At 49.3% G+C, this 15,453-nt stretch overlaps 1 protein-coding gene across 1 annotated transcript; it reads left to right on the top strand.

Moving 5' to 3' along the window:
* Positions 1–2,327: 2,327 nt before the first annotated feature.
* On the top strand, positions 2,328–8,043 carry LOC308273316 (HLA class II histocompatibility antigen, DM beta chain; the record flags this gene model as incomplete). Its single annotated transcript, XM_080710396.1, has 6 exons — positions 2,328–2,382; positions 4,734–5,015; positions 5,521–5,805; positions 7,414–7,530; positions 7,676–7,711; positions 8,027–8,043. 6 exons carry the CDS (start codon positions 2,328–2,330, stop codon positions 8,041–8,043), a joined length of 792 nt encoding a protein of 263 aa, XP_080566522.1.
* Positions 8,044–15,453: the final 7,410 nt, after the last annotated feature.

Raw genomic sequence — 15,453 nt, 5'->3', positions numbered from 1 at the left:
TAGTGTGCGTGCGTGTGTGTGTGTGCATGTGTGCGTGCGTGTGTGTGTGTGTGTGTGTGTGTGTGTTTAGGATTTGTGTAATAAAAGGATTTAAAGCCTCTAGACCTTTAAAGGTGTGAATCTCTGGATCCATTTTCAAGTCTGTAAAATGAACACAGCCCACAAATCTTTTTTTGGGCAGCAGTACTCAGGATTGAGCCCAGGCACTCTTTCTCTCGCTGTACCCCATCTATTTTTTGTATTTTTTGTTTGCTTGTTTGTTGGAGACAGGGTCTTGCTAAGTTGCTGAAAAAAAGAAAGCCAGGTGTGGTGGCGCACGCTGGTAATGCCAGTACTTGGGAGGCTGAGCCAGGAGGATCTCGGGCTCTCAGCCAGCCTCAGCTACTTAGCGAGGCCTCCACAACTTAGTGAGACCCTATTTCTTTCTTTCTTTTTTTTTTTTTTGGTGGTACTGGGGTTCCTGGAAGCCCTTCTTCCTCCGGGCTACACTCCCAGACCTATTTTATATTTTTGAAACAGGGTCTCTTACGCCAGCGCGGCTGGCTTCGAACCTGGGCGATCCTCCTGTCTCCGCCTCCCAAGCGCGGGGATTACAAGCGTGCGCCACCACGCCCGGCTAGTGAGACCCTATTTCAAAATTTAAAAAAAACTAGGGCTGGGGGTGTAGCTTAGAGGTAGAATGCCCCTGGGTTCCATCCCCAGTACTGCAAGAAGAAAGAAGGAAAAGAAAGAAAGAAAGAAAGAAAGAAAGAAAGAAAGAAAGAAAGAAAGAAAGAAAAAATGTGTAACTCAGTTGAAGAGCGCTTGCCTTCAACTGAGGCCATGGGTTGACTCCCTGCACCAGGAGAAAAATACTTTAAGCCACACGTGTCTTTTGAGGGAAGGACGGGGTGGGGTGGGGGGTGGGGGGTGGGGGTGTGGGGGGGTGTGGTGGTGGTGGTGAACGCCCCGCCCCTGGCTCTGTGGCCTCACAGCAGGGACCTGCCCTGCCTGGAAGGTGCTGCAGGGGAGCCCGGGGGAGTTCTGAGTCTGGAGACGGCAGGTGAGCTTTGGGCCCTGGCCAACTCTCTGAGGGCCGGTGCCGCTGCCCTGCGGTCGACCTGGCGAAGGCCCGAGTGTAGGAGGACAGCGCGTCCTGGCTTCCGGAAAACAGCTATCATGGCCAAAAAGGAAATGAAGCTTGACCGGCTAGAAGGAAGAAGCCACTGAGGGGTTTTCCAGGCCGAGCCTGGTCTCTGAGGTGGAACAGCACCCCCTTCTGCACTGGTGTTTTGAGACCAGACAGCCCTGCCCTCTCTCTGAGCCCCCTTCCTTCTGGCAGCCCCGACTCTGCCGCCTGGTGTCCTCTGGTCGGGGGGTGGGGTGGGATGGTTATATCTCTTCCTATGTGACCTGATCTGACCTTTTTTTTTTTTTTTTTTTGCATTAAGGATTAAACATAGGGGCATTTTACCTCTGAGTTACAACCTCAGTCCAGTTATTATTTCTTAGTCTTTTTTTTCAGTACTGGGGGTTCACAGCCAGCCTCAGCTACTTGGTGAGGCCCTTTGCAACGCAGTGAGACCCTGTTTCAAAATAAAGAATAAAAAATAGGGCTGGAGGTGTAGCTTGGAGGTAGAATCCTCTGGGTTCCATCCCCAGTACTACAAATAAGTAAATAAATAAATATATAAATAAATAAGAGGGTCTTGCTAGGTTGTTGAGGTGTTGCTAAGTTGCTGAGGCTGGCCTCGAACCTGTGACTCTTGTCTCAGCCTCTTAAGTACTAGGATTACAGGGGTGCGCCACCACAAACAGATGTAACCTGCCTTCGAGAGAGGTTATCCGGTCCTTTTGTTTCAGGCGGGCATTGAGAGGAGAAAGTTAAACGACATGCCGTCCAGACCATACACTTCTTCGGCATGTTGATATTATTTCCTCCGCAGACCTCGGGAAATCACCTACATCCTTGTTGTACACTAGAAGAATTAGAGTCCAGAAGTCCATGTCCTCTCAGCCTAGAGCAGGATGAGGTTTACCTAGCAACTGATGATGCTGGGCCAAGGCATTCAGTGATTCGTCTCTACACCCGCCCCGCCCACTTAGCCAATAGAACGCCTCTCAGTTTGGGACAGGGACTGCGGGTGAGTTGTAGGTACAGGTTTAGTATCTAGGGGCTGAGTTGCCCCAAAGCACTCATAGAGCGAGGGCCAAGGGACACGCACAGTGCCACATCCCAGTCTGCGTGTGCGAAGCATTTGCCAGGCTGGGGCTTCCGGGGCAGGAGCGATCCCCAGGCCCCTCCGAGACCTGCTCCAGGGGCCCGAATCCCCTGCGTCTTCCAGACCATGAACAGCCTCCTGCCGCTGCTGCTGGGCCTCAGCCTGGGCTGCATCGGGGCAGGTAAGGACCTTCCTGGGACCCTCCTTCCCGCCCCTGCTCTGGGCAAGGGGTTGAGCTTTGTTTCTGTAACCAGACGAATTGGTCTCCCTACCACCTCATTCCTATAGTGCTTTATGCTGTTTCTTTGCAGAAACTTTCCTTCCTCCCTCCCTTCCTCTCTTTCCTCTTTCTTTCTTTCTTTCTTTCTGTCTTTCTGTCTTTCTGTCTTTCTTTCTTTCTCTTTCTTTTTTTTGTAGTACTGGGGATGGAACCCAGGGGCATTCTACCTCTGAGCTACACCCTCAGCCCAATTTTTTATTCTTTATTTAGAAACAGGGTCTCACTGAGTCGCAGAGGGCCTCACTAAGTAGCTGAGGCTGTCTGCAAAATGGGATCCTCCTGTCTCAGCCTCCAGAATGCTGGGATGACAAGCATGGCCACCACGCCCGGCTAGCTCACTCTGTCTTTCTCCTCCCTTCCTCCCTTTCTTTTCCTTCCTTCTTTTCTTTTCTTTCCAGTCCTGGGATTGAGCGCAGGGCCTCATACATGCCAGGCGACTGCTCTATCACTGAGCTACATCTACAGTCCTTAAAACAACAACAACAACATTTTAAAAAAACAATTTAAACTTTGAGACAGGGTCTTACTGAGCTGCCCGGCCTCCTGAGTAGCTGGAACGCCGCGGTGAGTGTTACTGTGGTCCTGCGGTGTAGCCATCCTGTGATCTGTATCCCCTGCTGGAATGCAGGCAGAGACAGATGTCTGCCTAGGGCACGGCTGCATCTCCAGCTCCCAGCCCCGGGCCCAGCACACGGCAAGTACTTTGTAGATATGTACGGAGCAGAGACGCAGGTGGTGGTGCACGCTTGTAATCCCAGCACTTGGGAAGCTGAGATAGGAGGATCGCAGGTTTGAGGCCAGCCTCAGCTACTTAGGCCCTCTGCAACTTAGTGAGACCCTATTTTTTTTTTTTTTAATAAGGCTGGGGGTGTAGCTCGGGGGTAGAATGCCCCTGGGTTCAATCCTCAGTACTTCCCCCCCCCCAAAAAAAAGAGGAAACTGGATCTAAAAGTCTGTTCCTGTCATCTGCTTCCCTCGACTTGGGCTCTCAGTGACCCCACGGTGTAGGCTGGTCAGCAGCTGCTGCCCGGTGGGGCATGCCTCCAAGGCTAACTGCCTGAGAGCGGGCTCGGGTTTCCAGCTCAGCTGAAGATCGGACAAACAACTTTTATTTCTTCTTCTTTTTTTTTTCTTAGCACTGGGGATGGGACCCAGGGACATTTTACCTCCGAGCTACACCCCAGCCCTATCATTTATTCTTTATTTTGAAACAGGGTCCACTGAGTTGCAAAGGGCCTGGCTAAGTATCTGAGGCTGTCTGCGAACCATGATCCTCCCGCCTCAGCCTCTTGAATGCTGGGATTACAAGCGTGCGCCACCACGCCCAGCAAAAAAGGAACTTTAGATAATGAAGAAGAAGCCCCAAGTCGATCGGTGGAGGGGGTCCAGGGGAGGCTGGTGGTGGTGGGAGCGGGAAGAGAGAATGAAGGAGGAATGTAATGTCCACTGACGTCACATACACATGTGAACTTATCAATGCCAGTCCCAGAGGCTTCGAGCCTGCGCGCCTCCGGTCTTAGCCTTCCAAATACTGGGGTTACAGGCAACATCATGTATGGGGAAGCGGAGGGAGCTCAGCTGGTGCCATGCGCATGCGTGTCTGTCTCTCTGAACGACATTATGATGTGTGACTACAGTGCCCCCAAAAGAGTGCATCAGCCGGGCGTGGTGGGCACGCTTGTCATCCCAGCATTCGGGAGGCTGAGACAGGAGGATTGCAGTTCACAGACAGCCTCAGCTACTTAGGCCCTTCACAACTCAGTGAGACCAGGTTTCAAAATAGAGAATAGCCGGGCGTGGTGGCCACGCTTGTCATCCCCTCGCTTGGGAGGCAGAGACAGGAGGATTGCGCAGGTTCGAAGCCAGCCACGCGTGCTGGCTTAGGAGACCCTGTTTCCAAATAAAAATGTAAAAATAGGTCTGGGAGTATAGCCCGGAGGTAGAAGGGCTTCCAGGAACTCGAGTACCACACACACACACACACACACACACACACACACACACACACACACACAAATAGAGAATAAAAAATAGGGCTGGGGGTGTAGCTTGGAGGAAGAATTCTCCTGGGTTCCAAACCCAGTACTGCAAAAATAAATAAGTAAAGGACCAATCTTAAAACAAAAGATGCATCCAGCCCCTCCCACCACTCATTAAAGCACAAGGGTCTTTGGGAACTGGACAAGACCGTATTTTAAGTTCGGCGCGCCTGCAGCCGAGCCTGCCCTGCCTGTCCTTTCCTGCTCCTCTAGGCGACTTTGTGGCCCACGTGGAGGGCACTTGTCTCCTGGATGACGACGGGTCCCCAAAGGACTTCACATACTGTGTCTCCTTCAACAAGGACCTGCTGACCTGCTGGGACCCCCAGCAGGGACAGATGGCCCCTTGTGAATTCGGGACGCTGGGCGACTTGGCCCTTTCCCTGTCGAATTATCTCAACAAAATGGAAAACCTGCTCCAGCGCTTGAGCCGCGGACTCCAGGACTGCGCCTCGCACACCCAGCCCTTCTGGAACGCGCTGACCAGCAGGACACGTGAGGCGCGGGCCGCGGGGCGGGAGGGGCGCCGGAAGAGAGCTCCGCGGGCAAGGACTTTGTGGGCCAGCGGAGAGAAGCCAAGAATGTGCGGGGAAAAGAAAGAGGGAGGGAAGAGGATCAGGGAACAGGATGGCCGGTGCCATGACAAGAGCGAAGAAGCCGGGCGTGGTGGGCACGCCTGGACTCCCAGCATTCGGGAGGCAGAGACAGGAGGATGTTCCCGGACAGCCTCAGCTATTTGGTGCGGCCCTTCGCAACTCACTGAGACCCTGTTTCAAAAATAAAAAGGCTAAAAACTAGGGCTAGGGGTGTAGCTCAGAGTTACTGTGTCCCTGGGTTCCATCCCCTGCAAAAATAAATAAACAAAAATAAAATAAAATGAAATAGGGCTGAGGGCATAGCTCAAACGTAGAATGCCCCTGGGTCTAATCCCCAACACTTCCCCCCGAGGAACACCCAGAATGCCACCTTCCATTCAGACAGCACTTTTTCTCCCTGGCAGGGCCACCGTCCGTGCAAGTAGCCAAAACCACGCCCTTTAACACGAGGGAGCCGGTGATGCTGGCCTGCTACGTGTGGGGCTTCTATCCGGCCGACGTGACCATCAGCTGGATGAAGAATGGGCAGCTTGTCACCCCCTCCAGCAGCGCTCAGAAGATCGCCCAGCCCAACGGTGACTGGACGTACCAGACCCGCTCCTACTTAGCCACAACCCCTTCTTACGGGGACATCTACACCTGCGTGGTGCAGCACGCGGGGGCCTCCGAGCCCATCCGCCAGGACTGGAGTGAGTTACGGCAGACGGGAGGAATTAGGGGGAATGAAGAGAGAGCTTGGGGGCTGGTGGTTGAGAAAGGAACCCACGCCGGGCGTGGTGGTGGTGCACGTCTGGTCACCCCAGTTCTTGGGAGGCTGAGACAGGAGGATCGCAGGTTGGAAGCCAGCCTCAGCAACTTAGCACGATCCTGTTTTCAAATAAAAAATAAAATCAAGCCGGGCGTGGTGGCGCACGCTTGTAATCCCAGCACTTCAGAGGCTGAGACAGGAGGATCGTAGGTTTGAAGCCAGCCTCAGCAGCTTAGTGAGGCTCCCAGCAACTTAGTGAGACTCTCTTTCCAAATAAAATAGAAAATAGGTCTGGGGTTTAGTCCTGGTGGTAAAAGGCCCCTGGGTTCAATCCCCAGTCCAAAAAAATATATAAATAAATAAATAAATAAATAAATAAATAATATTTTTGCAGAGGGAGTAAGTGTGGATAGATACGTGGTGCACTGTAGAGAGGGGGATGCTGGGAATGGAAGGCGAGTCTGGAGAAACGCCTGGAGGGGCTGGGACCAGAGCTGGGCGATGGGCTGAAGGCTGGGAAAGCTGGTCCTTGCAGTTGTTACAGTTGTGCTGCGGGTTGTTACACATGTGCTGTGGGTGGTGCCCTGTGTCGGGATTGAAGGTGGAAGGTGGGAGAGGAGCATGGTCAGTCCCCAAAGAGGATGTAGGTTTGGTAACTACGTTTTCCAGGCCAAGCACTGGGATTCACCAGTCTAGTCTCCTCTTCGGGTTTCAATTATCCTGTTGCTGGGTCAGGCAGGGGGTTGAAGACCTAAGGAAGGATGGGGAAGACGGCGGAGTCTCCAGCTCTGGGCAGTACCGCACTCAGGCTGCGCTGCTTGAAAGACCAATTGCCACCTTCTGAGCCCTGGAATTGAGAGCAGGCATGGGTAACAGGAAGCTGCACCTAGATTCCGAACATGTTGGGAAATAAAAGAGGAAGAAATGTGAAAGAGAAAGGGCTAAGAATGGGATCCCAGAAGCAAGACCCTGCTTCAAAACAAAAAGTAAAAAGGGCTGGGGGTGTAGACTGGAGGCAGAACGCCTTGGGATCCAATCCCTAGTACCCAAACCAAACCAAAACAAAACATCAACAGCCCCCTCCCCCCAAAATAAACTCAGATGTAGCAAGTAAGAGCCAATATTGTCAGGAAGAGGGAAATGGGAGCCTCTTACACCAGTGAGGAAATCCTGAGAGGCCCACCATGTTAGAAAGGACACGAGCCGGGCATGGTGATGTGCGCTTGTAACCCCAATACTTGGGAGGCTGAGACAGGAGGGTCACAGGTTCGAAGCCAGCCTCGGCAACTTACCGAGGCTCTCAGACACCTAGTGAGACCCTGTTTCCAAATAAGAAATAAAATTGGGCTGGGGGCATGGCTTTGAGGTAGGCTGCCTCTGGGTTCCATAGGCTGAAGGAAAGCCATTTCCTTGGGAGTGGGTTGGTATGAGCAGACCCTTGGGGCTGGGATGAAAGGGGTTAGAACCTCCTAGTGGAGGTCGCCATAAATAAGTGGCTCTGGGAGTGGGGAACAGAGCTTGGTCCTAGTAAGTGTCTGTTTTTTTGCAGCACCCGGCCTGTCCCCCGAACAGGTCCTGAAGGTGTCCGTGTCTGCGGCGACTCTGGGCCTGGGCCTCATCGTCTTCTCTCTCGGTTTGGTCAGCTGGCGGAGGGCTGCCCGCTCCAGTGAGTGTCCCTCCCGTCTCTGCCCCCTCTCCATCTCTGCTTCCGGCCTGTGATCGAGCTCTCGCTCTTCCTCCATCGATTGGGAATGACGCGAGACGCTTTCATCGCACAAAGCTGGGTCTAATCAGGTGTCTTCCTCTCCTAGGCTACACCTCCCTCCCTGGATCGAATTACCCAGAAGGTAACCTCGCTCTGGGTCTGTCTGATCGCTGGTCCTTCCGAGGGTTGGTGTTGGGCTCAGGTTATAGGGGGACGATCTGCCGGTGGGCTCTACAAGAGGCAGATGGAGGCAGCCATGGCTGGGGTTGGGAGCAGGAGGGAGGGGAGAGGGAAGACACTCTTGCAGAGGAGCGTCGGGGAGAGGTAAAGGCGGTTGCTCTGCGTTGATCATGGTGATCTAGAATCTTCTGTATCACTGTATTCAGGGCTCTGGCACTAATGGTGCCAGAGACAAATTAGGATCCCTGTCATTATCGCCTTTGTCTTTGTTCCACAGGACGGCACGTCACATAGGCCTACGATCCTACGACTTCCGCTCCCAAGTGTGCGGATTCGAACTCTCAGTCACACGCCGCGGCCCCCGACGTCTCCGGTCCCCCACATTTTCTTGGACCCTCCTAAGGGTTTTCCACCCAATTCTTTGAATTTCACAGCTCCTCCTACATAAACCTTAGCGACTGGGACTATTCTATCATCAAGTTACTGATTATAGGAGCTGGGCGTGGTGGTGCGTGCTTGTTATCCCTGTACTTGGGAGGCTGAGACAGGACGATTGTGGATTCGAGGCCAGCCTCAGCAACTTAGACTCTCAGCAACCCAGCAAGACTCTCTTTCAAAATAAAAATGAACAAATGAAAAGGGCTGGGTGGGGGTGAAGCTCGGGGATAAAATGCCCCTGGGTTCAATCCCCAGTACGATAAATAAATAAATAAATATTGTTCAAGGCTATATTTCTGGGGCAAATAAAATCTTGGGAGGGAGTTAAAGACGCTCCTGGGGCCCCATTGTGCCAAAGAGGACAACAAGTTGCTGGTGTTCATTCCTAAGAAATAAACTCTGGTAGAAATATTGGTTTCTACATGTTTTTCCTGGGGCCCTGGGGGACCAGAGATGGCGGAGCAGGGCTGAGGCCGATCCTTTCCTGTTTGAGAGGAGGAGTCAGTGTCTCCTCTCAGTTTCCCACTTATACATGACAGAATTGAGGTCCGTCTTTTTTGGTTTTTGTTAAATTCATAAGGAAGCCAGGCACGGTGGCACAGGCCTGTCATCTTAGTACTTGGGAGGCTGAGACAGGAAGGTTGCAGGTTCAAGGACAGCCTCTGCAAATAGTGAGACTCTCACCAACCTAGTGAGACCCTGTTTCAAAATATATATGACATAGGGCTGGGGATGTAGCTTGGAGGTAGAATGCCTCTGGGCTCAATCTCCAGTACAAAAAATAAAATTTGTAGAAAGAGATAAAGCTGGGTGTGGTGGCACACACTTGTAATCCCAGCATTTGGGAGGCTGAGACAGGAAGATCATAGTTTGTGGCCAGACTCAGCTACTAAGTAAGACCCTGTTTCAAAATAAAGAATGAAAAATAGGGTTGGGGGTATAGCTCAGAGGTGCCCTTGGGTTCCATCCCCAGTATCAGAAAAAAAAAAAAAAAAAGAAGAAGAAGAAAAAGAAGAAATGAAACTGCAATAGGATGTAGTCCCAGAGTAAGGAAAAGAGAATCGTCTACGGTTGAAGGCCGAGGAGAACCAGTCTGGACAAGAAGGTGATGGGTGGGTGGGTGGGTATCAAAGTTTTATTCCAACATCTGCAGTTAGGCTGATACCAAGAGTGACATCAGCTCCGAAAAACAGGGCAAAAGGATTATTTGTAGGGGAGGGATCAGCAAACCATGCAAAGATTTGCAAGTTCGTGAATTTTTTAGTATAGTCTGTAACAGGAGAGTGCCAGCTTCTCAGGGTCCAAAGGACAGAGACCCAGACTTCTCCCGGTTGAAGCAGGAGGGAGAAGTCTGGCTTCCCAAGGTTGAAAGGGGAGGGAGTAATCTTTAGCATAACAGAATCTGTCACAGAATGGGGAGGAACCTTCAAGGGTCACAGTCACAAATTCAGACATGGTGAATGGCACCACTGACAAGTCACTGCTGTTTCTGGGAGCAACTGGCCCAGCCAGAGGTCACCAGCTGTGGTAACCTGGGGAGGAGAGAGCCCTGGACCCTCTCACTGGGCACGAGCATCCCTATGGATTAGTGAGCTGTCTTCCAGCAGCTGCGTTCCTGTCACCGGGACCCAGGAAGTCCATGCCTCTCTCCAGAAATGCCTGTCCCCAGATACACAGGACCACTTCATCCTGAAACCCAGGCTCTCAGCCAGAGGCAGGACAACTCAGAGTGGAAGATAGCTAAGACAAGGGGTTCTTTCCTAAGTCAGGGGTTTGGACAGGGGCTCTAGCTCCTCCCGGGACCACCCATGTGCAACCCCACCAGCCCCAAAAGCAAGATGGCGTTTTGGAACTGCTCTCACAGACATTTTTTGTGTGTGTGTGTGTATGGTACTGGGGTTCCTGGAAGCCCTTCTACCTCCGGGCTACACTCCCAGACCTATTTTTACATTTTTATTTGGAAACAGGGTCTCCTAAGCCAGCGCGCGCTGCTGGCTTCAAACCTGCGCGCGCTGCTGGCTTCAAACCTGCGCGATCCTCCTGTCTCTGCCTCCCAAGCGCGGGGATGACAAGCGTGCGCCACCATGCCCGGCTCTCACAGACATTTGTGACAATGATAACCTCTCCCCCAGTTCTGAATTTGCTTTCTTGTATCAGTCAAAGCGAGCCTCTCTCAGAGGGCGTCTTCTGGAAATCAGCCAATATTCCCTCCTCAGAGCCTCGCAGGAGAAGCTGAATTCTGGAGACGAAGGGGACTTGGAAGCGAGTTGGTCTTTGTGGTGGCATCGTCTTGAAGGAGTACAAATATGTCTTTGTCATGTTCGAGAAGGTACACTTTCTCCCCATCTCTGTGATGAATGGCTTGGCGTCCTGAGTGGAGGCGGTGAGGAGAAAGTAACTGAAGTTCAGTGTCTTCTAGACCAGCTGCCAAAAGCCAGGGCCGTTCTCTTGAGACATCTTTTCTGGAGTGCTACACCACGTCCAGCGGTGTTCTGCGTCCAACCAGACGACGGCTCACAACCATCGCTGCGTCCAACCAGACGACCGACGGCTCACAACCATCGGTGTCTACAGCCCCGAGCGTCCTTTGGCCAGAAAACAAATTCACAAAAAGGATCTCGCTCATGTAATTTCTTATTGAAAACAGTCTCAGTATATTTGGAGAAGAAATCTCTTCTTCTTGGGAAGGGCCCCCATGAGTGAGGACAGGTAGGCTTCAGCTGGGAAAACTCAAGAACCTCTGAACCAAGCCATCGGGAGTCGTGGTGTTTTACAGAAAGGTTCAAGTATGGGCCGAGGTCAGAGCGACACCTGGTGCGCGAGCCGCCCCTGTTCCGGCCCACTGCCTCCCGAGGAAATGAAGGATTTTGCTGAATTTAGACGGAATCTTCAAGTTCTATCCAGAAATAAGTGAGTTTCCGGACAGAAGAGTGGACACAAGGTCCACTGGAGACTGTGCCTTCAGGCTGTTTCGGTTGCCGCTGTGTGAGCACCTTTCAAGTCCCTGCTCAGCTCATCTGAGCTCTCCCCTCCCCGCCCGTCTGCCCACATCGGACAAAACCTACCCACAAGACGTCTCTTTCGTCTTTTCATTGCCATTATAAAGCATTGTATTTTTGCATTATGATGTATGTATTGTTAATTGATGCAATAAAAATTACTTATTAGAAAAGAAGTGTTCCTTGCCCATTTTTAGATTGCTGTTGTCAGTTATAAGAGTTCATGTGTGTGTGTGTGTGTGTGTGTGTGTGTGTGTGTGTGTGTGTGGTATTGGGGATTGAACCCAGGAGCATTCTACCTCCGAGCTACACCTCCACCCCTGTTTTATTTATTTATTTTTATTTTGAAACAGGGTCTCGCTAGGTTGATGAGAGTCTCATTACTTGCTGAGGCTGTCCCTGAACCTGAGATCCTCCTGTCTCAGCCTCCCAAATATAGGATTATAGGCGTGCACTGCCATGCCCCTTCTACCTTTGCTGCATCCTCAGCCCTTTATTATTACGTTTTAAGTTTTGGAACAAGATCTCCATCAATTACTGGTGCTGGCCTTGAACCTGTGAAGTCCTGTCTCAGCATCCCAAGGACTGGGATCATAGGTGTGTGCTGTTTCCCCTGGCTCTTTGTACAGCTTTGTAAGTGTTATACATATAAAGTAAACCTTTGGAAACTCAGCAGGACCCTGTATCACCTTTGCATTCCTGGGATAAACCCTATTCCATAGTCCTATAGTTACACATTTACTATTGGTTTTAATTTTTTTCTTAGGGTGTTGTATTTACTTTTATGAAGCATAGACATAAACTTTTTTGCATTTCCTCATTTGTTTTTTTTTAATAAACATCTCTCTAGCCAATGCGCTGGGCAGGTTTTGGTCTTCATCCTCTTTTCTGGAAAAGGTCCTAAAGCATCCTTTCAAGGCCGGCTCTTGTCGCCAGTCTCTTACTGACTTCAGTTCTCTATGCATTGATCTCTATTCTTGTTTCACTATTTCCTTCCTGTTCGCATTTGTTCAGTTCCTTTTTACCAACTTTTGAGCTAAACATTTAGCTCATTTGATTTTAACTTTTTTTGTTTCCTGATAAGTGTATTTAAAGGTAAAAATTTCCCTCTAAATTCTGCTTTAGTGGTCTCATGTATTTTCACACACAGTTTTGATTTTTTCAGTTCAAATATTCTTTATATTTTTCTTTTCACTCAAAGGTTGTGACTTTTTTTTTTGTTTTGTTTTGTGGTACTGGAGATGGAACCCAGGGGCTCTCTACCTCCAGGCTACACTCCCAGACCTATTTTATATTTTATTTGGAAACAGGGTCTCAGTAAGTTGCTGAGAGCCTCACATAGTAGCTGAGGCTGCCTTCAAACCTGTGTGATCCTCCTGTCTCAGCCTCCCAAGCATGGGGATTACAAGCGTGTGCTACCACATCCTGCTAGGTTGTGACATTTTTAAAACTATCTGTTTACTTATTTTTGAGGTGCTGAGGGTTAAACCTGGGGGCATTCCACTTCTGCACCACATGCCCAGCCCTATTCTATTTTTTATTTTGAAACAGGGTCTCACTAAATTACTGCGAGTCTCCCTAAGTTGTCGAGACTGGCCTTGAACCTGCCAGTCTCCCATCTCAGTCTCCAAAGTGCTGGGATTACAGGCGTGCACCACCGCGCCCGGCTATTCTGGGGTTTCTCATGAAAAGGGAGATTTCTGGGCCTGCTGGATCAGAATCTCTGAGGCTGAGCATTTGTACTGAAGCCTTCTTCCTGGCCATTCTTAGGAACACCCAGGTTTAAGAGGCATGGGCTAACTGGCTGGGTTAAGTTGTTAGTCTTACCAATGAACAATTATACAAATATGAATTGAGGCAGCTGTATATCTCCTTGGTTGGAGGATGCCGATGATGCTTTTAATATTTCCTAGTTGTTCCATTACTTTTATGTTTACTACTGATGTTCTTTTTCCTATTAAGCTTTATGCTGATGCAAAAAATTCTTGTTTTTCCTTTTAGTTTAATTCATTAATTAATATTAGTTCTGGGGATTGAACCCTGGGAATTCTACCTCTAGGCTACATCCTCAGCCCTTTTTGTTTTTTATTTTGCAAGAGTCTTGCTAAATTGCTGAGACTGGCCTTGAACCTGTGATCCTTCTATCTCAGCCTCCTGAATACTGAGATTTTAGGCAAAAAACAAAACAAAACAAAACAAAAGCAGAGGGGAAAGAAACACAAGACAGAAATGTATTTACTTACCTTTTTCTTCTCTGGTACTGGGGATTCTATGCCCCCAGTACTATTTTATTTTTAATTTGGAAACAGCAAGATAGAAATTTAAACATGACTTCCTTCTTCTGGCAAACAGTTTTCCTGCCCTTTCCTGGGTATTTGCTGACACCTACAGGCTACAGTTTGCTAACGATTTTATTTAAGGCTCCTGTAGAGAGTGTTCTTTCTTTCTTTTTTTTTTTAACTTATTTTATTTTATTTTGTATCAGAAGCTGAATCCAGGAGTATTCTACCTCTGAGCTACACTCCCAGCCCTGTTTTATTTTTTTCATTTTGAAACAGGGCTTTGCTAGGTTGCTGAGAGTCTGAGCTGCAGATGTTGGTCTCGAACCTGCGATGCTCTTGCTTCAGGCTCCCAAGTACTGGGATTACAAGGGTGCACCACTGTGCCTGGCAAGGTTAATTACATTTTAAAGCTAAAGTTGAAAGCTTTGTTATTCAACTATATGTATGTTTAACATGCACATGTAGTGCTAGGAGTGAAACTCGGTGGTAGAGTGTTTCTTTCATCCTTGAGGCCCTGGGTTCAATTCCCAGCACCTTAAAAAAAAAAAAAAACCCACATAACATATAAGAATTAAAATAAGCAAAAAAAAAAAAGAGGACCTATAGTTCAAAATTGGTTTTGGAAACCTGGGTGTGGTGGCGCACGCTTGTAATCCCAGCATTCGGGAGGCTGAGACCAGAGGATCGCGGTTCGTGGACAGCCTCAGATACTTAGCGAGGCCCTCCGCAACTCAGTGAGACCCTGTTTCAAAAATAAAAAGACAAAAAATAGGGCTGGGGGTGTAACTCAGAGGCAGAATGCCCCTGGGTTCCATCTTTAGTACTGCAAAAAAAAAAATGCTTTTGGAATATTCATTGTATTCTTAAAAAGTGGTAAAAGATGGCTTTTTTATTCCTTTAGTAAAATCTGCCCTGTTTCTTGTCAGAATTCTCTCATTTAATACTTTTTTTCCCTTTTGGGATTGAACTCAGGCATTCTACTTCTTCCTCTAAACTAAACTCCCAGCCCTATTTTATTTTATTTTATTTTATTTTATTTTATTTTATTTTATTTTGTGGCACTGGGCAAAGTACGCAAAATGTATGGGCGTGCTCCACCACACCTGGCTATTGTTACCTTATTCTTTTTTTTTTTTTTTTTGTAGTATTGGGGATAGAACCTGGGGCATTCTACCTCTGAGCTCCATCCCCAGCCCTATTTCTTATTCTTTATTTGGAAACAAGTTCTCGCTGAGTTACAAATGGCCTCACTAAGTAGCTGAGGCTGTCCTTGAACCGCGATCCTCCTGTCTCAGTCTCCCAAATGCTGAGATTACAAGTGTGTGCTACCACGCCTGGCTTCTATTTTATTTTGAAACAGGGTCTCACTGAGTTGCTGGGGCTGGCTGCAAACCTGTGATCCTCTTGTCTCAGCCCCCTAAGTACTGGGATCACGCCACCACATCTGGCTATTGTTTCCTCCTCCTCCTCCTCCTCCTCCTCCTCCTCCTCCTCCTCCTCCTCCTCCTCCTCTTCTTCTTCTTCTTCTTCTTCTTCTTCTTCTTCTTCCTCTCTCTCTCTCTCTCTCTCTCTCTCTCTCTCTCTCTCTCTCTCTCTCTCTCTCTCTCTCTCTGTGGTGCTGAAGATGGAACCCAGAGGCATTTACCTCTGAGCCACACCCCAGCCCTATTTTTTTATCCTTCCTTTCTTGTTATTGGGGATGGAACCCGGGCCATTCTACCTCCAAGCTACTGCTACACCCCTGCCCTATTTTTTATTCTTTATTTTGAAACAGGGTCTCACCGAGTTGCAGAGGGCCTCACTAAGTAGCTGAGGCTGTCTGTGAACCGCGATCCTCCGGTCTCAGCCTCCCGAATGCTGGGATTACAGGGCTGTGCCACCACGCCCGGCTTATTACTAGCTTCTTTATCTTTACGGTAACATGCTCTATTGTGCGACCTTCCTCAGTCTAGATTCTGAATACTAAAACTGTCAGCTTCGGGCGT

The sequence above is a fragment of the Muscardinus avellanarius genome, assembly GCF_963383645.1.
Source record: "Muscardinus avellanarius genome assembly, chromosome: 14".
Classification (NCBI taxonomy): domain Eukaryota; kingdom Metazoa; phylum Chordata; class Mammalia; order Rodentia; family Gliridae; genus Muscardinus; species Muscardinus avellanarius.
The sequence above is the reverse complement of the archived record's forward strand: the minus strand, read 5'-3'. Positions and strand labels throughout refer to the sequence as shown.